Raw genomic sequence first — 23,068 nt, forward strand, 5'->3', positions numbered from 1 at the left:
AAAATATACATTTTTTGGGCAATAATCTACAGTATACATATATTTTTGAAGGTATATTTTGTGTCAAGCAAACCCCATTTTGTGTCCATTCAAGATGGCGTCTTCAAAATGGCGCCTTTATTCCTCTTCCTCGTTTTGGTAACTCACGTAACGGACAGACGATTTGTCGCTAATTATTAAGCTCTGGAAATGAAAATATTAATGAAATCGTTTATTATTTAAGAAACTTTAATATTAATATAGTACTCGATTAAAACGAAAAAAACTAACAACTCAATTCGATTATAAAAACAATTCATCATCATCATCAGCTTTGAATAACCCACAGCTGGGCATAGACCTCCCTTAGTGTATGCCATTTTCCCGTAGACAGAGAAACTAACATTTTCCTCTCTCTCTCTCTCTCTCTCGCCATTCACATCCATCCTATTCCTTCTATCTTTTTTGTATCTCATCTTAGACCTACCGTGATTTCACCGTCTAAGTCTTTGTCATAATTAATTAATTATAAAATAATAATACCGATCAAATGCTTTCGGAATACTCTCGAAAAGTTTAAAAACTGCAAGAAAGGAATTAAAAATGAAAAAAAAATAAACATACCCAATTATTATAGAAATAAAACCGTTATGAACTATTGCCACCTCTAAAATTGTTAAATTCATCGACATTTGTCACTTCCGTGTTTCTAAACAACTTGTTCAGCATTAAAGATTAATGATCTCTTTTCATTCACGGGATAACTTCATGAGAAGAGACCCGGTTCTTTTTAAAGTTACATGGGGACACAGGTCCAACATGCAGAGGCCTTGTTGAGAACTTTAATGATTGATATTATGAATGTCAATCGTGAGGTTGAAAGCGGCCATGTTGTAAAATTGGCGACGAGCTGTCATTATATGTTTTAAGTTGCACCCATTCACGCATGCTTCGGCGGACCTTAGATTAAAACATAAAAAAATAAATAAAAACAAAGCAATCATGTAAAATCACAACAAAAATGAACTGAAAAATATTAGTTAAAAAAATATGGTAAAACTAAAACAAAACAATTTCTTATTTCATTACGATTTGTCCGACCACATAATAGATATTTGAAAAAGGTTTTTTTTAGCACTTACAAAACCTATCGCACATTTGAAGCTCAATTTGAAAGCATTATTTGTCCAGCACTGATCGGACTCATAACTAAATCAAGGCGTTATTAAATCATGTAACAGTTTACTCACGCGTATGTATCGGGGTAGCCCGACTAGTTTCGGACCCAACCGGAGTCCTTAATCATGAGCAGACGCGACGGGATCGAGTCGAACTGTCTAGTCGGGCTGCCCCCATAAATACGCGTGATTAAACCGTTACATCATTTAATATTTAGTCATTCTCACGATAGTTACGTACTATCAAAATAAATCAAGACAGATTACAATGTAGGATACTAGACGTCCAAATAATGACCACTTTCAAGTTAACATACCTGTTTCTCATCCCTCGCCGGTGGAGACCTCAAGAAGAACAAGCATGGAGCGTACGCGAAGTTCAGCACAGCTATGATGACCAGCATCCACTCAAATCCAATGCTGTTCATTAGAGCACCTGAGAGAGCCGGACCTGAGGAGTTGGAGATCCAGTATTAGCAGCTGAAGGTTTTTGTAATCGCTTATGAATAATTTATGGGATCAATAATTTTTGAAGTGAAACTTCTTTAGGCGCGACTAGGAGGTGGAGAAAATGCAACGAAATGTTACGGCAATATGGCGATTCTGTACCATAAGGTTTTTTTAAAATTTTAGAGTCCGAATAGAGACTATGAAGGTAAATAGGCTAAAGAAATGCATATTAGTTATATTGTTAAAAAAAATCCAAATACCCATGTTCTTTAATGACAAAATTTATCAAAATTTGTCAGATTTTATATTTGTAAATTGCATTGTCATCGGGTTTGAAGCTACCCTTTAAATTTCAGCCTGCTAGCTTATTGGGAAGTGCCTCAAAATTGTGTTGCAAAAATCCAACCGGAACGAAAAACAAACATGAAAGTGAGTTTATAAAAACGTGGGAGTAAATTATTTTTCGTCATCGATATAATATTAATTTGATATACGGCATATTATTAAATACGAATCCAATGCGCATTTAGTCTTATCCAGATTAACCGAATTATAATGCACAATTTGATTTTTAGTTCAAATAAATATTAGTAAATTTGGAAATAATGCAACACACAAAAGGAGTTCTTCCTCTCTTCTACAAATATGCTGAGCTTAACAGGAAAAAATGTTTCTATATCTTACCTATCAACTGTTTAAATGTACATTATTGAAGCAATAAATATTGACATCATTAATGTCACCTTTGTAGCGAGCGAGCAGTGAGCGCTGCAGTGTATTAAAAACACAAGAAGTTGTTTTAAGAAAGTCCTTCATTTTAAAACCCTAAGAGAACAGTCAATTTTTCATATTCAAACCTTTCAAAAAACTTACCGACAGCATATCCAAGACAGAAGGCAGTGTCGCCAATAGCATAAACAGATCCGTAGACGGCGGCATGTCTGATGTCGACCAGGAACCCAAGCTCTGGCATCATTGAGGAGTCCACCATGCCGATAGCGAAGCCAAGGCCAGCGTTGGGAATGATCAGGTGCTCCAGTTTGCGCGCCATTGGGATCTGAGAGAGTTATTAGTTAACAAGGGACTTGAAGTAAAAAGTAATGAGCGAAAGTTGGTTTTGGTATGGGTCTAAGTACAGCTATTTCACGTTGATAAAATAATCGAGAAAGCTATTTAAAAATGATGTAACGGTTTACTCACACGTATTTATCTGGGTAGCCCAGCTAGTTTCGGACCCAACCGGAGTCCTTAATCATGAGCAGACGCAGAGGGATCGCGAGTCTATCCCGATAAATACGCGTGAGTAAACCGTTATATTATTTAATAATGAATCATTCTCACGATAGTTACTATCAAAATCGAGGAAGCTGTTTATCTTGTTCCAAGTTTTGAGGGAACAATGTACGTATATAAAAGACAAGATACCGATGAATGCAGAGACGCCACTTTCTTAGTTTCTTGAAAATTAAACTATATAATTAATATGAGAAATCGTCATCATCATCCTAGCCCTTTCCCAACTATGTTGGGTTTAGTTTCCGCTCTTCTTTTTACAAGGAGCGACTGCCTATCTGACCTCCTCAACCAAGCTACCTGGGCAACACGATACCCCTTAGTTAGACTGGTTGTCTCGCTTTCTTGCTTCTGACTATTTGCAACGACTGTCAAAGATTTATTAATAACAGTCTGGGTGGGTTTGCTTAGTTTGAGACTACATGTCGCTGTATGAAATTTGATGAGTATTATTTATTACCGTCTTAAGGTCGTTTAAATAGTTTTAGATGACTAAAAGATACTTACCAGGATAAGACAGAGTCCGATGATGACGAGTCCAGAGCAAGCCGCCAGCCAGCGACCCATTTTGTGACCGAGAGGACCAAAAAGGTTGGTGCCTAGAAAAAAAATATTGGTATCCAGATTATTGCTTTTGGTTATACCTATGTGATTCCTTATTAATTCTAAGACCCCAATTGCAAACCGTTAAGGAAAACATCGTGAGGAAACCTCGATTACAAATATTTGAATCTCTTATAGCCCGAAGTGAGCTAGCGTGGTGATTTAAAAAAAAATGTACCGAATGTAAAATTGCCGAAAACAGTGCACTATTTTTCGTTGACACGTTTCGTTAAAGAAATACATTTTCATGCTACATAACCTAAGTAGACTTCTCCAAAATTTTTTTGCACGTTTGCCAAGTCTAATATATATCCTTCAAGGATCGGACAGGGGTTTTTTATATATACTCTATAAGCCTCACATAATCTGATCACCTTAACATAAACTTACCGATGAGGTAGCATATGCTAGCGGGTAAGAACGCCACACCCTGCTGCCAGCGACGTGCTTCCATGGTGTCAGCCATCCAGATAGGTAGACTCGGCTCCAGCATCGCAATGCCAACGTTAGCGAAGGTTATGGCTCCTGAAATGATAAGTAGGTTTAATCATATCGTAGCATATCGCATAATCGTAGCCTTTTCCTAACTATGTTGGGGTCGGCTTCCAGTCTAACCGGTTTCAGCTGAGTACCAGTGTTTTACAAGGAGTGACTGCCTATCTGGCCTCCTCAACCCAGTTACCTGGGCAACACGATACCCCTTAGTTAGACTGGTTGTCAGACTTTTCAAGCTTCTGACTACCTGTAACGACTGTCAAAGATGTGTAAATAACAGTCGGAACCCACAATTTAACATGCCTTCCGAAACATGGAGGAACTCGTTATTTATTTATCATTATTATTGGATCTCCAACAAAAGAATCCAGTTTTTATATCTCACAGAGACATGAGCATACAAAGTTAAATAAAGAATGCCGTCATCAACACATATAAAAACTGCGACGATTAGGTGACCACTTAGCATTGTGCGTTGCTATGGCGCGGACCAAAACGCGTACCCAAATACACAGAGACACATTATAAACAGATCTATGACATAGATTAAGCAACTCGTTCCTTCCTTGCAGTTATAGCTTAGCCACGAGCTCCTCAAATATTGTCAAATGATTTCCGTCTTTTACCAGGAGTTTTACGAGTTCGTAATGTGGATATCCGAAAACGAACCAAAGTTCGAGACGTCGGTGACACAATAACGAGGCTGAAGTGGAGCTGGGCAGGCCACTTGGCCAGACGGAGTGATGGCAGGTGGACTAAGGCGGTGACAGAATGGTGGCCAAGACAAGGCAAAAGAAGCGTCGGTCGTCCAGGAGCAAGATGAGTCGATGACATTATAAAGGTCTCGGGTCGAGTCTGGATGAGGCTAGCACAGGACTGTAGAAATTGGCACGAAAAAGGGGAGGCCTATGTCCAGCAGTGGGAGGAAAAAGGCTGTGGATGATGATGACCAGGAGTTTTACACATTTAGAAGTCACTTTAAACAGACCTGCTGCAATCAAGATGTAGGGATCGCAGACCAGGGCTTTAAGAGAAGGTGGCTCCGACTCCTGACGCACCACGCCCGGCTGGAGAATCATCAGCTGTAGTACTGCGGGAGAAAGTATGTTGGGTTATCAAAACAATTAGTAAGGTGCCAGTTGGAGTCGCGTAAAAAATCTAAAAGCCCACGTTTTTAAATGTCCCTAAACATTTTATCAGAACCGGTCAAGCCATTTTTGCAAATTTTTGACGGCGACAATCGCTGCCCTTCGGATATATGCTCCTACTTAGACCTTCAGTTATTTCCCTCATTTTTATACACTCAATTTTCTTTTTCATTTGTCGTGGATTTTTGCAACTCAATCTGAGGCACTTCCTGATAAGCTAGCAGGCTGAAATTTTCAGAGTAGCTTCAAACCCGATGACAATGCAATTTACAACTAGAAAATCGGCTGGACCGATTTTGATAAAGTTTGAATTTAATTGGAAAAGTGACATTTAAAAACGTGGGGTTTTGATTTTCTAAATCTATTACTATTTAAATCATTAACAACCGTCGGTTTTTAGATCTTTTAAATCTACTTATTGCTTTTTAAATATTAATTGTTAAAACAATATTTTTACTGTTATAACAACACACACATCAACTAGATAATAAATACAGATTCCTAAACGCTGACAGTAATACAATCTCGTGATAAAACGGTCTGTTTAACAATTGTCGTAAATTGCTTCCTTGTCACCTACTTAGACGAAACGTGGGTAGGACACGTTTTGTTTAGTGTCCGAGTTAAATTGGCATTCACAAACATTATCCTGATGTTAGGAACGTTCATTTTGAATGTCAAAAATGTTAGTTTGACTAAAATTGTTTGACTATTGGATAGTCTATTATTATGATTTTTAGGGTAAAATTGGAAGAAGATACACGAGATATTGATGATTCGCTGTTTGCACGTGTGATATAGGCTATATATATATATATATATATAGGAGGATATAGCTAAATAGTTGACAATTTCACGGATGAGGTAACGTTTTTGTTAAATACACTCAATTTCTTGTTTATTTGTCTTTCCGGTTGGATTTTTGCAACTCAATTTTGAGGCACTTCCCGATAAGCTAGCAGGCTGAAATTTTCAGGGTAGCTTCAAACTCGATTGCAATGCAATTTACAAGCAAAAAAAACCGATTGAATCCTAATGGAGTGAAATTTAAAATCGTGGGTATTTAGATTTTTAAAATGTATTATTTTTTGATCTCATAAGATCATCAGAGGTGCCTTAAAATAAATGTTAATATTATTGCACACTTTTTATTATTATTCAGGGATGTCGTAAAAAATTAGGAGAAATACTTACATCCGTCACCCAAAGCCAATGCTGATAGCATGAGGAACGGAGCTGTTTTACCGACGAATTCGTACATGAGGCCTCCGAAAGGCGGTCCGATGAGCACTCCCAGGGCAAGACCTCCGAGAGCTATACCCATAGCATTGCCGCGTTCCTGGGGGCAGAAAATTAAGAAAATGTGATGAAATACATAACTACGTATTAAAAAATACAGAGAGAAAAAATATTTGTACAGAATAGAAAAAAGAATGTGCTCGAATTATTTGAGTAGATAAATATTTTGTACCAAACAGGTATACCTGTAAAAATATATATTGATTGTTTTTTGGAAAGCAAATATTCATTTTAGATAAAAGAAAAGTGAGTCAAAATTGCATAAAAATCTATAGAAATAGTTCAGTGAGTGAAATAAAAACAAAAACAACAAAAAACTTTATACATGTGAAATTTTGTTAGTATCGATATGTCTTTCCTCTTTCACGCAAAAACCACAGAACGAATTTAGACAAAATTTGGTACATAGATAGTTCATAACCTGGATAAACATATAGAATAGTTTTAATCCCGAGTTCATGATCCGAAAGGATCATTTTCGATTCGTAACGGGCAACGCCCCTAACAAACTCTGGTAAACAAATATTCTTCTTAAATAGTCGACAAGCTTGTTCAGAAGTGTTCCCATACCTTATCGTCAGGGTATCTCTCCGCCAGCATGCCCATCCCGGACACAGACGAGCAGGAAGATCCTATACCCTGGAGTGCGCGGGCAATGAACAGCACGGAGTAGGAGCGGCCGAAAGCGAAGACTGGAAGAAATAGAGGATGAATATTCTTCTTTTCTCAATTGTTAATGTTGTTGGACTAGCCTAGATTCTAGATACTTTTAAGTGTTCTGATAGGCCTTTCCCTGGGTATTTTCTAGTTTTCTTTACCCAAATGGTTAGAATGGAATTCTTTATCTAACGTTTGCATGTCTGTCCGTCTGATGCTTGGTGCCTGAATCTCAACGCAACGTTGCTACGGTCAAATAGGTAATGGATGAAAAATTCGTATTGTATTTTTTTTTATATGGACAGAATTTTAAGTTCCGCTTGTCTGATTCGCATTTTACAGTTTTTTTTTTGTTAGCTTGGAGGAATCTCAAGTCTCTCTCGTTAGTTCAGTAAGAGTCAGACACTACTTATCCGGGTAATGTCAGACTCTTATTTTCTTATATTTATCTGATAAATGCGTGGACAAGGATATACACCGTGATTTTTTAGTCGCCTTACAAAAGCAGCCCAGTTCATGTATCCAATGACTAGAACACGTTCATGATAAAAAAAATAGGTATTTATGAGATTTGAATAAATTTAAAATGCAATTTTTATTCAATATTGTGATGCAATTCGTAGCTTTTTAGAAACATAGCTCTGTCCCGAGCGCGGTCCGAGCCTTGTAACAATGGTGAGGGGCGCGGGCGGCGGCGTTTTATCATTTTTAAGAGTATATTTCAGATTTCTCTTGTTTAATATTTCTTCGTACTTACTATCTTAGTTCATGATAAAAAAAAATCGCGTCTAGGGGTATTTTACGTCGGGTACATGAACTGGGCTGCTTTTGTAAGACGACTAAAAAATCACGGTGTATTACCAAAATGCCAACAGATGCAGAAACTATGCATTCGGATTTTATGACCTCGCATTAAATGTTTTGGACGAAAATGCTTTGTTTTTTTAATGCGTTATTCCACCCATCCACTTTATATGTTCTCTAGATAATAAAATATGCTTACTCAGAGTTGACAGGAACATTAGAATGAAACCAGTGAACATGGGAACGCTGTAGCCGATTCTGAAACAAAAACACAACTTGTAATTTTTGTAAAAAAGACACACATTTTGAAAATGAATTCTGTAAAAACTGGGCCAGGCCTTCTAAGTGTGTATGTAGGATAAGAAATTGTATGGTAACTCTCGGTCATAGAAGGCACTTTTTAACAGGGGTTAAGAGATTTTCAGCAAAACGGTATTTACGTTTAGACATAAAATTAGCCTAGACAAAAATTATAGATCAAATAATCTACAAAAGAATCGAGACAGACTTGAATATATTTATTTTCTCAGATTGTGTAATTTATAATAGAAATTTTTGACTGGCCTGTTGATCTAATGGTTTGTGACCCTGACTGCTATACCGGAGGTCGTGGGTACAATTCCCACCCAGGACAAATGTTTGTAATGAGCGCAATCATATGATCTGGGTGTAATTTATCTATATTATGTATGTATTTAGAAATATATAAGTATGTTTATCAGTTGTCTAGTACTCATAATACAAGCTTTACTTAGTTTGACACCAGATGGCGTTGAGTGAAAGTTGTGGTAAATCTTACTTGTGCGTCAGGGGTCCTACGAAGGGATTAGCCAGGAGTTGCACCAGAGCCTTGCTGGCAAACATCACGCCGACGGCAACAGTCTCGTGGATGAGTTCCTGGTGACGGTTCTCCCGTTCTGCCGTTAGGTTAACTGGAAGGGGGGATCGAGATAGAAACATGCATCATTTAATAATGAAAAACGGTGCTGCTCGCCATCGCACATGAACTTGGCTCCGAAACTCTACCACGTGTCAGGATCATCGAAAGTTACTATTTAATAATAAATAAATGCGGACAACATCACATACATTGATCTGAACCCAAAGTAAGTTGCTAAAGCACTTGTGTTAGGGAATTCTGATACAACGAAGGCAGCTCAAACACCAAGACCCGAGACAATGTAGAAAAGTGAATTTTTTCATTGACCTGACCGGGGATCGAACCCGGGACCTCAGAGCTAGCGACACCTTGAAACCGGTGCATACGCCACTCGACGGAAGTCGTCAATATGAATCACTGCTGCAATTACATGGTGTGCAATAAATAATATTCTATTCTATTCAATTAGTACTTACAATGTGTCTCATTCTGAACTATCCCAGTGTTATTAACTTGCATGCAAGGGCAGTAGGGCGTCGGCGATGGTGGTGGCGGCGTGATGTCCTCCAAGGACACGGAGAGAGGTGCGTCCGGGTGCCGGATGTCGTATAGAAACTCCGGAATGATCGGTACTGTGGACAAGAGAGGTTTTTAGAAAATGGTCATAGATAGAAAAATACTTGACTATTTATAGTTCATTGAAATTTTTCATTTTTTAGGCCTAACCTTGCGTCTTTTAGAGGACAAATTTATGTTTCTGGTGTGTAGGGGAGGGGGGGGGGGGTTAGTGTAAAGCTAAAACCATGTCATCCTTTTCCCACGGCCGCCATTTTGAAAATAGAGCCAGTTGAAATGGTTTTAACGATATCTGTTTTTAACTATCTATCTGATCAAAAAATATTGTTCCCGTTGTTTGTTGCAAATTAAATTCTCTACAATTCGGTAAACCAACTTAACGTTCAGAAATTCGAGAAAAAGAATTGGTGTTAGTTTTACACAAACCCCCTTAGACATCAGCAAAATTTAATTTCGTTCTCTAAAATTCGCAACCCCAATTCAACATTTGAATGGACTATATTAAATCAGACATCAATTCTACTTGTTCATGTTTAACGCCAACGCCATTATGAGAGGTATAAGTGTCAGTCTGTCTGTTGCGTCAAAAGATGATTTATTTGTAAGTGTTCTTAGATCTGTTTGATAAAAAAGTGAAAGGGTTTTATAATCAGTGTTGTTTTGAATTTTAATTTTGTCATACTGCCAATAAAACTTCTAAAATTACTAAACGCGTATTCAAATCCGAAACGAAATTAAAAAAAAACCAACCGCCTACAGCGTTTATTAAAAAAAAATATTCCCAATTATACCAACCAAGCACGCAATACGAATCGATATTCGAAATTTGAAAACCACTCGAGTCCGTCAAGAGCTCGCGAGCGGACAGTTAATTCTGTGACGTCACTCGACTTGTCGAACGCAGCCGAACTTTACCGAAGTTAGCCGAACTGATTGCAAATGGCCGAAAGGGCGCGTTTCCAATACATCGTGGCTATTAATTTAGCATTTGACGAATGGCGTTTTAAGCTATTTGTTTATAAGAAAATATAATGTAAAAATTACAATTTTACAAAAAAACCGAAGCTTTTTTTTAAATGTGACAGCTATTTCACGTTAAATTAAAAAAGGTTCGTCCAGTCCAAAGTTGAATGAAATGTCCGAAATGATGAATTATAAGAAATATCTTCTTTTGAAGTCAGTTGAAAATATGCGTATTACAGTTAAAAAAAAGATAAATTTTAAAACTTTGATAGAAATTGGAATGTATTGATATCAACCTTCTGTCACCTGTAAGTTTCTGATGTGTTTTCTAGAACATGCAGTGCCTCAGACCATGAATCGTGCTGATTCGCCTATAGAACGTTGACAGCCTAACGTCACTACAAACGTCACGACACGTTGCGACAATGGGAATGCGCTCTGGATAGGATGGACTGCTTACTACAACCACAAATTATTTGGAATGTAATTAATTACAAACCGGCATAGGTATAATTTTACATATCTTCTATAGGTACGGTATGTATTAACATACAGTCAGTTCAATTAAGGGGTTGTAATATACCGGAAAATGAATAATTAATGTTCAAAATTTATTGGAATAAAAAGAAAATAATTTTCCCGATTAATTTGGTTTTTTTTTTTAATAATGTCGTACAGATTACCTATGACTGTATGAAAAACAAATCCCTACTAATATTATAAATGCGAAAGTAACTCTGTCTATCTGTCTGTTTGCTACGCTTTCACGTCTAAACCACTGAACTGATTTTAATGAAACTTGAAAAGTACAGAGATAGAGTTGACCTTGAGAAAGAACATAGGATAGTATTTATCCCGGACTTTTGAAGAGTTCTTTTGGAAACGCGATATAACCGACCACGACGAAAAGCTAGTAATCTCGGTGACTACCGAAAATAATAACTGAGTTTCGTTAGTTTATGGATTTTCCCCAAAATTCCTCGGAAGTCAAGTCAAGCGTAGCTTAACCTGTGATCGATTGCCTTATGTGGTTTTAGTTTAGCCACAAGCTCCTCTAGCAACTATAATAATCTATATCTATACTAATATATAAAGCTGAAGAGTTTGTTTGTTTGTTTGAACGCGCTAATCTCAGGAACCACTGGTCCAAATTGAAAAAATTATTTAGTGTTGAATAGACCATTCATTGAGGAAGTCTTTAGGCTATAAACCATCACGCTGCGACTAATAAAAGCGAAGATACAATGGAAAATGTGAAAAATCAGGGCAGATATAAATCATAACTTATATCTTCTACCCACGGGGACGAAGTCGCGGGCAACAGCTAGTCTAATATATAAAATTCCCGTGTCACGATGTTAGTTACCGTACTCCTCCGAAACGGCTCTACCGATTTTTACCAAATTTTATATGCATATTCAGTAGGTCTGAGAATCGGCTACTATCTTCTTTTCATACCCCTAAGTGATAAGGCTCACACTAAAATTTATTTTCTATTTTGGACGAAATTTTTAGTATTTTTTTTTATAATTTGGCATTTAAAAATACGCATAATAATAGAATAGGAGGCTCTCGTTGGGCGTCTCCTCCGAAACGGATCAAAGATTTTTATGAAATTTTGTATACATATTGGGTATGTTTTGTATACATCTGAGAATAGAACAACATCTATTTTTCATACCCCTAAGTGTTAAGGGTTGCTAACACTAAAAAAACATATATTTTTAGACGATTTTTTTTATAATGTCACGTTAAAAATACATACAACTAGAAATAATTTATTAGGCAAAACAATGGTTGCCGGGTCAGCTAGTTATCAGTATGTATATTATATGTATTTAAATAAAGGAAATAATAGACAAAATACATATATTTAGATACAAGCTGTCGCGGTAATTTTTATTAAATTCCACGCGAGCGAAATCGCGATAAAATCTAGTTATTTATAAGGTCAATGTTTGTATCAAATTATTGTTTGAAATTGGCGTTATACTGCACAATTATTGTCTATTATACAGCGCTATATGGGGCGTCGCGAAAGGGTGAAAACTCAACGAAATGTGATTTGTACTGCGACCTAGACTCTTCCAGTGTTGGGGAACGGTATCGATCAAATTTATCGATAGAAACTTTTATTTTTGGACAGAGTTGTATACGAGTGGTTTAATATGAAAATGTTTTTTATTTTTTTTTGTATCAGTAACCACTTTATCTAAATATAAGCAATCAGTGTTGCTGATTGTAGTGAATATATCCGATTCAAATTTTGTCTCATGAATAACTACAAATTTTAAAGATTTTTGTAATTACTCTGGTCCAAATCTTTCATAATAATTATAAGACCACGCTTTTCCTCTCTGATATAATCAAATCTTCAAAACCAAAGCCAAAAAAATGAAAAATAAAAATCCGAAAGTAACCGAAAGTAAATATCGATAAAGCGAAGCCCCAACACTAGTCGTCGGCTCCTTTGATGAGGCGGCTAAGTGAATTTCACTTTGATCTCGCCGACTGGGAAATTGCCACAGCTTCCGTTTTGCCGACTTCACCAAGAGCGAAGTGTGTTCCAGACATTTTGAACTTGTGTTAAACGGTTTAACCGTACAGTTCTTTAGTTTAATAGTTAAGTTAAAAAGGTTAGTTAATTTAACAGTAGGTCAAAAGTCTTGGCCTGTTTTTAACTGAATTAGAAAACCTTTAAGTTGTGAATTGGACTCGCGAATGTGAGGGTTGCTTCACCACAAATTTCATTTTGTCATGTTATGGCTATCATAGTTTATGAGGTACAGCCTAATAACAAACGGACATACAGCGTTGTCTTTGTATTAAACAACTCGCGGTCTGAAGAATTTAATTCTGTATCTAGGGGGAGTGGCGGGCATCTCGAGACACAATGATAAAATTTCATGACAGATTCATAATTATGTATTTGCAGTTAACAGTTAAAACGTATTTATCGATAGCCTGACTAGTTTCGGACGCAACGGGAGCGTTAATCATGAGCTGACGCTTCGGCGTGCTTGCAAGTCGGACTCGCCGAAACTAGCCTGTCTATCCGCGTAAAATATGTAATTAAACCGGTATCATAAAATCAAATAATTTTTTTGTGCTAGAGGTATTTACTGAAAAATATAAAACCAAAACTTTATGAAAGAAAATGTAATATCCAAACATTTCTGAGTTCTTTTTATTACGTTTAGCGATTTTGAAATTTATTCATCGGCTTAGCCTTTTCCCAACTATGTTGGGGTCGGCTACCAGTCCAACCGGTTTCAGCTAAGTACCAGTGTTTCACAAGGAGCGACTGCCTATCTGACCTCCTCAACCCAGTTACCTGGGCAACACGATACCCCTTGGTTAGACTGACTGTCAGACTTTTTCAAGCTTCTGACTACCTGTAGCGACTGTCAAGATTTTGAAATTTATTGTGACACAATTATAGGCGCAGTATATTTGAGGGATTCGTCAAAGTTAGCGGTCGTCTTACAAAAGCAGCCCAGTTCAAGTATCCAATGACTAGAACACGTTCATGATAAAAAAATACGTATTTATGAGATTTGAATAAATTTAAAATGCAATTTTTATTCACTATTGTGATGCAATTCGTAGTTTTTTAGAAACACAGCTCTGTTGCGAGCGCGGTCCGAGCCTTGTAACAATGGTGAGGGGTGCGGGCGGTGGCGTTTTTATCATTTTTAAGAGTATACTTCAGATTTCTCTTGTTTAATTTTCTTCGTACTTATTATCTTAGTTGATGATAAAAAACTAATAATCGCGCCTAGGGGTATTTTACGTCGGATACATGAACTGGGCTGCTTTTGTAAGACGACTAAAAAATCACCGTGTATAAAGATCCTTGGGGTATTTATCTATAAAAGATAAACTTCGCTATTTCCTACGGATCCTATCTTTCTCCGTTGAATTTCATTGACTCAGGAAAAATAGGCCATTACCCGATCTAATGAATAGCAAATGAAGCACTCAGCTGATTGTACCCGGCCATCTTGGATTCTAGTGTTGCAAGGAGGGCGTTAGGAATAGTGTTGCACGATTTAAAATTGTAAATAGCTAGCGTATTTGTAAATTATGAAAAGGATAGTCCAGGGATGATTTTTGGAACTGATTCCAAAAAGGAAAAGGTCCTCAGTTTTTTCGTATTTTTTATGATTGATATCTCAGAATTTGGGTACATTCATTTAACGTAAAATAGCTGCCATTTTATTGCATTGAAAATTCACCAATTTTCAGTTGTTTCTATTGGAAGTCGGTTATATCTTTGAACTAGCTGTTGCCCGCGACTTCGTCCTCGTGGTTAGAAGATATAAGTTATGATTTAGGTATACCTGCCCTTTTTTTTCACATTTTCCATTGTACCTTCGCTCCTATTAGTCGCAGCGTGATGGTTTATAGCCTAAAGCCTTCCTCGATTAATGGGCTATTCAACACAAAAATAATTTTTCAATTTGGAAAAGTAGTTCCTGAGATTAGCGCGTTCAAACAAACAAACAAATAAACTCTTCAGCTTTATATATTAGTATAGATTCTTAAAAATGTAGTAGAAGCTTGTTTTCTGGTTGAATTAATTAGAGAATAATTGAAGAAGTATCAGTTTAGTGGTTCAAGGCACCACAGCAAACCGGCGTAGGGCGGCGCGGATTTGATAGCCGCGTAGGACAAGCATTTGTTTCCACGCAGGTTTGTTCTCATTCTCGGTGTCTTTGTGCACGATTTTTTATGTTTATGAAATCCCCGCGACAAAAGGATTAAATTCCTTGATGTGGGAGTTATTTTTCAATTCAAGTGAAGTTGAATCAATTCAGGTGAAGTGTGATTCAGGCTCGCTATAATGTGGATGTCATAAAAATAGATACAAAACTTCGTTACACATACCAACGGTTGTCAGCAGCATGTTATCCAGGAGTAGAGCGATGGCTACGATGACCAGAACCAGCTTCCGCGACTCCCGGCAGGCCGCGATCTTCGCGCGCCAACTGCTGGCGAAACCGTCTGATGCTACTCCCATGGTGGCTGGTTAAGTAATCTGGAAGATGAAGAGGTTTTATATGTTTTGTGGTAGAAAAATACGATTTTAGAACGTTCGATTTTAGAGAGAAATGAATAGAAAAATAAGAAGGTATTGATAGGAAGATGTTTTTAAAAGGATAGATACTCCTATCTAATATATAAAATTCTCGTGTAAGTGGACTCTTCCGAAACGAGTTGACCAATTGTCATGAAATTTTAATATTGTGTGCATAATTTGTGGTTCTGAAAATCGGACAATACTTATCCTTATTTTGCTTTTCCTAAGTCTGGGTTTATGACTAGAATATGTGTGAAACCCTCCGTGATACGAAAGTGATATAAAAGTTCGGAGGCGTGGTCGGTAAACAAGTACTGTTTTTTAGCTTTTTCAAAATAATATTCCAATAATATTTTGCTTATTTTGTTATGAAATTCTATTTTTTTTTGTGGAAAGTTTAACTACTTTCAAAAAGGTTAATAAGTCCTTTAAAATGTTATTTTTTAATTTTAGATTTTTAGCAAAATAAATTTCCAACTTTTTAAAACAACATATACATAAAAAACAGATGAAAATTATATACGAAACTCTCAAATACTTTCCCGCCAATTAACAATTACAAATGGCGGACTATAATGGCGTCGTTGACGTAATAAGATGGCGGCCGGAAGTCAGCCGACGGCGGTAACGAGCCGTTTCCAGAGATATGGCAGCGATTCCGGTTCGCCTGTGCTTTTGTCTGAGTAATTAATGATTTAACCTATATTCATAAACTTAAGTGAATTGCAATGATTCATTTTGAATGACTGGCATAATGTTTCATTTGATGGCAGGATTAGAATCATTTGACATCTAACTGGCCTGTTGGTCTAGTGGTTAGTGACCCTGACTGCTATACCGGAGGTCGTGGGTTCGATTCCCACCCAGAGCAAATGTTTGTGTGAAGAGCATGATCTTTTGTTCCGGTGTCTGGGTGTAATTTATCTATAATATGTATGTATTTAGAAATATATAAGTATGTTTATCAGGTTTCTAGTACTTATAATACAAGCTTTGCTTAGTTTGAGACTAGATGGCGTTGTGTGAAAGTTGTGGTATACATTTATATTTTTTATGGTGTTACCGCTGGGTAAAAGTCACCACAGAATGGGATCCAGGGGATGGACAGCGTCGCCGAGTGAGGCCTAGAAAGCGGTGGCGAGACGAACTAAATGCTTACTGTGTGGACTGGTTCAATTGGGCCTAGGATAAAGAATCGTGGAGGGATTAGGAGGCCTTTGGCCAGCTGTGGGGTACAAAATATTGTCTTTTTGGTAAGGTGGTTATCATATTTTTATCGAAAGACCTACACACTTGAGAAACGTCTACAGGCAGTTTAAACTCTGACACCTGGTTGTACATCAACCATATAGAAAACTTTGTAAAAACAGAGATTATCGTGACATTTGAAGACTAACTCTAGAATATGTTTAAAAAAGACTCGCGATGTGTAGAATTCCGAACTAAAGAAAATTCAAAGAAACACATTGCGCCCTATCAAATTTATGACAGCTCCAAGCGTTGGGCACCTTCGAGTTTTATTTGATACACCGGCAACAAGGACTCTTGGAGAACTAGAGAGTTGAATTTATAAAAATATTACATTCTATCATCACACAACCATCTATCTTTCACGGTTCATTGGATAGTGCATACAGCCTACTGACAGACGGACTGACATCGTTGCCTAAGTAATGAAGATCCTATTTTTACCCTTCACGTACTGCAATACATCAATCTTTTAAGTATATATTTTTTAAACGACGTTCGCACTAATGTATTAAATCCTTGTACCTCGAGAGGTTTTATAAACATTCAAGTCACATGCACAAAGACTCTTTTTATTTTTTTCTGAACTAAAAGTTATGAATGCCTAAATCTCATTTTATTCACAAGCATAACAATTTTAGAATTTCTTTTTTAAGAAACGTTTTATTTCAAGAATTTTGTAAAGAATTTAGCTTTGGCGTGCTTTGTAACTCAGTATAAAGTATTTGCAGTCATTCTTGTGGTTTAAGGGAGTCACACAAGGGATATTTAATAGAAATTAATGGATTAAATAAAACAAAATTACATCGCATTAGTATAGGAAATGAATACTTATATTCTTCCAAATATGTACCAAAATCTAAAAATTGCATAAAAGCAATAGTTATTCATCGACTCTGGATTCTTCATATCTGTTCTCCTATAGAAAAATAGAGCCAGGATCCCAATTCTGCTATTTACAATGGCCGATATATGAATGAAATTTGTCTTAAAATGTAATTGTTCGAATTCTCTTAAGCATCTTTCTACACAATAATTGTAAATTCAGTACGGGACGGTACACTCAAGGTCAATACAATTAAATTCCAATTATTGTATTGGCAAAATGCTTAAGAGAATAGGAATAATTTCAAATTTAATCCAATTGCCATTCATTCATCGGCCATTGTAAAATAGCAGAATCGGGGCCCTGTTAGATACCCTGTCACATTTTATATATTAAAGTTCTCAATAAGGCCTCTGCATGTTTGACTTTTGTCGCCGTGTACGTCTTTAAAAAGGACCGGGTCTCTTCACATGAATGAAAAGAAGTCATTTCTGACTAAAATTATAAACGCGAAAATTTGCATGTATGGATGTTTGTTCCTCTTTCACGCAAAATCCAGTGAACGGATTTAGACGAAACTTGGTACACAGGTAATCTATAACCAGGATTAACACATAGGATAGTTTTCATTTTTATGTGATAACCTAAATATTAACACAGGATAGTTTTTATCCCGATTTCATGTTCCCGTGGGATCATTCTCGATTCGATTTGTACCGGACGGTCTCGCGGGCAACAGCTAGTTAAAGATAAAGATAAAATCCTTCTTAATCTCTCAAATCATCAGTTAATCGTTTCAATCTATGTTGAGCTATCTCTTGCGAAATCAATCAGAGTGCCTCTCTACAGACGGCTTTCTTTTGAAAAAAATAAATAGGTCACAGACAAGGGTAAAAAGTTGGAAATATTTTAAACCGAGATTGAAAATGGTTAAGTACGAATAGGAACTGTGACTCTGAGGGTTCTTTACAAATAAGATAAATGAAACTATGATACCAAAAAAAAAGTTATTCAACAAATTGGTTGTAAAAAGTAGTTTCTTTGCCTCGATTTTTACTTTTTTAAACGGCGCGAAGAGGAGTTATAAGTTTGACGTGTCTGTCTATGGCATCATAGCTCTTGAACGGATTGAGCGATTTCAATTTAGTTTATTTCATATTGAAGATGAATCATGTGCAATTGTTCTTAGACATGTTTGATAAAAATCGGTCGAGCGGTTTAAAAGTCGTTGCAGTTGAAAGTTTTACTCTCGGAGTTTTTTTGTTTTATTTTCTTTTGTCATTATGACTCCTACACTAATGAATAATTAACTGACTGGCTGAATACGATATTTTTTTGTGGACATTTTTGTCTATCGAAGAGATAACATTAGTTTTTGGACATTAGTTAGATTATTTCAACGTTAAACTACTTTTAAACTTTAATATTACATTGCCTTTAAATTTTAAGCAATGTGTCCAAAGGTCTAAAGTCAATATTTTTGGTAAACAATTAATATCGTGTATTAACAGACCCTAGTTATTCCCACGTTTTTCTACACTCACTTTTCTTGTCGTTCCGGTTGGATTTTTTCAACTCAATTTTGAGGCACTTCCCGATAAGCTAGCAGGCTGAAATTTTCAGGATAGCTTCAAACCCTGGCCTGGCTGGCCTGATTGTGGTAAAGTTTAGTGAAATTAAAGACGTCGGATTTAGATTTATTAAATCTTTTAATTATTTTTAAGATTACCGTAACCAAACGTTAAAAACGGAACCCTGTTACTCAGATTCCGCCGTCTGTCTATCAGTCAATAACGAGGCTGTATCTCATGAACTGGGATAGACAGACAGTTAAAAAATTGCTAATACCTAAAGCACTTCTTTTGCCGTAATAAAATACAAAAAAAATAGGTTTAGTAACTGTTGGTAAGGTCATGAATTTGATAAGCGACTTCTTTTGCCAAAATTATATTTTCTTTAACCTAGACCTACATAACTGAATTTTCAGTGACTATTTCGCCTTTTTTAGGTCTCCAGACTCTTATAATACAGTTCAAAACCAGTATCTTATAAATGTGACCCTTTTCAACCCTTTTATTGGGTATTAAAGACCTTTAAGATCGTCAAACATCGTGATACGTTTTAAGGCTTTTTAAAAGTCCCTTTCACTTAAACGTGTGAACAAAAATCACATCAAACGAGTCAAAAATACGTTAATGTTTGATAAATGTATCAGAAACGGGGACCCAATCCCGCTTTTTTACAATGGCCGATGAATGAATGGAAATTGAATTAAATTAGCACTTTCCGTATTCTCATAAATTAGATAATTAACGTGAAGATATTATTTTTCCCAGACGTCCGTAAAAGAAGTTTCACTTCAAAATATTAGACATGTATTTTTGCATTTTTCTGGACAATAAAATTGTCAAAGATAAACTGCTTTAAAGTTTAGGAGACTCGTGACTTAAAGACTTCTTAAAATTTATACACAATCGTAAGTTATATTCACTGTAATTTAATCAATTTATATATACAGGACAAAATAAATATGTATCCATTATTATGCACTAAACTACAAGATGGCTACAGAAAAAAAATTATCATAATCCCCCATTTTGTTCACCGCAATTGCAATCATTCTGTAATTGTAAATTGCGGATTTTAGCCCAAGAGCGTCAACGATCAAATTCTGAATCAAATCATGTTTTTTATTTTAGTTTCAAAATAAGTCGTAAAAAAATAGGTTATAATTATCAAAAATACAAATGAAAAGAGAATTTTTGGAGACGTTTGAGAAGAAATTTTGTTTCAGTCATATTATATTGTGAATTATAAGCTTCAAACTTAGAACTTTGGTTTTTAAATGACATTTAAATTGTATTATTGATAACTTAATTCATGAATTAGATGATATTAATTAGAAATTGCGATGGTAAAAAATGAAAGCATTTTTTTCAAGAAATGTATTACTAAATTAAATATAAAAAATAATACTTACTCTAGATGGTGTACTCGAACGCACTCTTCATTATTTTTTAAGAGAAGCAAAAAAATATAAATATATTTAATAATAAAAAATATTCTAAAATTAATACTAACTAAATACGTCCGATCGCCGCGACGCCCGCGGCCTGACTGCTCGTAGACGGAGCACAGAATACAGATAGTACGACTCTGTATTTCAACGACCAAAAATACTTGAACTCTGACCTAAAGGAGACCCTCCCCTTATATATATGTCAATAGTTTACACCGCAAGGGGAGAGGGGGCTCAAGCGAAACTGGTCGTGTCTTATCAGCTTGGTTTACACGGCCCATTCAAAATCACACCTTATTTTTAACGCAATACGTTTTAAATTAGTTCGTGTTGATAATTTTCTCTACACAATTGATCTTTGTAGGGGAATTTGAGATGTAATCTTTTGTTCTTAAGGTTCATTTTGATTTGCTCTGAAAACAAAAGCTACAGGTTTTCGATAACTTTCCGCTGAAAATGCTTGGTCCGTGATTCAGGATAAAGATGTAAACGTCTTTTTTGTTGTTTCTGATTTATGGCTTGAGATTTTCGGAAACTTTTGTGAGAAAAAAGGGTTTTAATGCCTGTTGGTCTAGTGATTAGTGGCCCTGACTGCTATACTAGAGGTCGTGGATTCATCATTTGTTTTGTGGGTGTGTAATATATTTAGTGTAAAACCTGGATTCCAAGTATAGGAATCTGAAATCGCCCGCAGTGAGCTAGCGTGGTGATCAATGCCCAAACCTTCCCTATACGGAAAGAGGCCTGTGCCCAGCAGTGGGACGTATATAAGTGGGTTTTATGGAACTCAGAGAATTTATCTTTTTTGCAGGCCAAGCAAAAATAAATACGAGATGGCAATTTTATTACAAACTAGCTGTTGCCCGCGACTTCATCCCCGTGGGTAAGAGAGTAGTAAAGAGTAGTAAGAGAAGATAAAAGTTATGGTTTAGGTATACCTGCCCGGTCTTTTTCACATTTTTTATTGTATCTAAGCTCCTATTAGTCGCAGCGTGATGGTTTATAGCCTAAAGCCTTCCTCGATGAATGGTCTATTCAACACAAAAATATTTTTTCCATTTGGACCAGTAGTTCCTGAGATTAGCGCGTTCAAACAAACAAACGCTTCAGCTTTATATATTAGTATAGATATAGATTATTTTGAATCCAAAATTTTTAGATTGAATTGTTTGCAAACTATTAAAGCGTGACGTCATAGTGCCATTACGGTCTTCCTTTGCATTGTCACCCAATTTGGTCCTAGGCGCGTCTAAAGAAGTTTAACTTTAAATAAAGCAAAAAACAATTTTCCTATACATTATAAAACACACATACATACTTATTCCGAAACGCCATTGTCAGGTCCTTAATTTATCACCCTGTCTCTCTCGCACGCGTTACACGACATATATACCTATCTCTCTCACCACTTACAAGAACGATTTCAGGCTTTTGATAGAGTATACAATGATTTCCATTTGACTTCACTCGGGTTATATTTAGATTTCAAGGGATTTATGATTTTTGATTTTGAGGATATATTTTACTAATATTATAAACGCGAAAGTTTGTATGGATGTTTGTTCCTCTTTCACGCAAAAACCACTGAACGGATTTACACGAAACTTGGTACACAGATAGTTTATAACCAGAATTAGCATATAGGATAGGTTTTATCCCGATTTTATGTTCCCATGTGATCAATTTTTATTTGTTGCGAGCGGATCCGCGGGTAACAGCTAGTATCAAGTATGTTTGATGCTATTTTTAGATTTATAAGTGCGTAATTGAATTAAGCATTTTATTTAATTTCAATTTGTTGTGTTAATTATGTCTTACTAATGGTTTCGTTCTTGTAGAAATCGATTATTTGATTTATTAATAATTTTAAACAAAATATCTGAGGAATTTCTTAATTATCACTAACCATCTCCTTGTTTTGAAAAACTCAGTTAATCTGCTATTTTTGACCCGACTTACGTTATTAATGGCTCCCACCGTGACCACATGAAAAGAACATTTAATCGCGTCAATTAAGTTTTATAAGAATTGTCTATTAACACTCCTACATTATTTACTTTTAATACATAACAAACTTAATTAAAATCGTTCCATCCGTTCGGGAGCTACGATGCCACACACATACAAGTAAAACTTAAAACGCCTTTTTTACCTAGATATCCAAAAGTTAGCATTTCTCTTAACATTTTATCCTAACAATCATCCCTCATGATTTTTCCCCACTTATGTAGTTAATTAAAGTTAATAGAACAACAAACTGACAAACCGATTTTACATTTGTAAAGTTCATGAAGTCGTTTCTCGGTCTCGCGGCTTTTAAAACCTAATTCCCTCTTCAGATCTGAACCGTCTTTTGTCTTTGAATTTGTTACGTCTAGTTTTCATTCTAACTATTAACAGTATTATACGGAACCCGGGTTTTATTTTAAATATCGTTTTTGTTTAAAATGAAAGACTTTCTTTGGGAAAAGCAGTTGATAGTATGGAATCAGTCAAGTGCTGGTGGAACTCGTAAGGGTTTTGTTAATAAATATCTGTATCATCATCATCCTAGCCTTTTCCGAACT

The 23,068-nt window shown here is 36.0% G+C and overlaps 1 protein-coding gene across 3 annotated transcripts; it reads right to left on the reverse strand.

Moving 5' to 3' along the window:
- Positions 1-21,105, reverse strand: LOC113492315 (synaptic vesicular amine transporter). 3 transcript variants are annotated; one of them, XR_003400488.1, is made up of 14 exons: positions 20,564-21,105; positions 15,216-15,366; positions 9,263-9,418; positions 8,706-8,838; positions 8,106-8,164; positions 7,016-7,137; positions 6,341-6,485; positions 4,987-5,088; positions 3,894-4,028; positions 3,408-3,499; positions 2,481-2,664; positions 1,475-1,608; positions 604-939; positions 97-183 (listed from the first exon to the last, which is right to left on the reverse strand). XR_003400488.1 is itself a non-coding variant. In XM_026869765.1 (13 exons), exons 2-13 carry the CDS (start codon positions 15,346-15,348, stop codon positions 118-120), a joined length of 1,461 nt encoding a protein of 486 aa, XP_026725566.1. In that variant the 5' UTR covers positions 15,349-15,366; positions 20,463-21,105; the 3' UTR covers positions 1-117. The 3 variants fall into 3 exon arrangements, 1 of the variants encoding a protein (XP_026725566.1); XR_003400487.1 differs by having other exon boundaries at positions 20,463-21,105; XM_026869765.1 differs by lacking the exon at positions 604-939 and having other exon boundaries at positions 1-183; positions 20,463-21,105.
- Positions 21,106-23,068: the final 1,963 nt, after the last annotated feature.

Source organism: Trichoplusia ni, chromosome 3 (genome assembly GCF_003590095.1).
Source record: "Trichoplusia ni isolate ovarian cell line Hi5 chromosome 3, tn1, whole genome shotgun sequence".
NCBI classification, from domain to species: domain Eukaryota; kingdom Metazoa; phylum Arthropoda; class Insecta; order Lepidoptera; family Noctuidae; genus Trichoplusia; species Trichoplusia ni.

Coding starts and splice junctions, on each gene's coding strand:
- LOC113492315 (XM_026869765.1), bottom strand. CDS start 15,348: ATGGGAGTAGCATCAGACGGTTTCGCCAGCAGTTGGCGCGCGAAGATC. Junction 6,486..7,015: donor AGAGATACCCTGACGATAAG/GTATGGGAACAC, acceptor TTCTGCCCCCAG/GAACGCGGCAATGCTATGGG. Junction 2,665..3,407: donor TCGGACTCTGTCTTATCCTG/GTAAGTATCTTT, acceptor TAACTCTCTCAG/ATCCCAATGGCGCGCAAACT.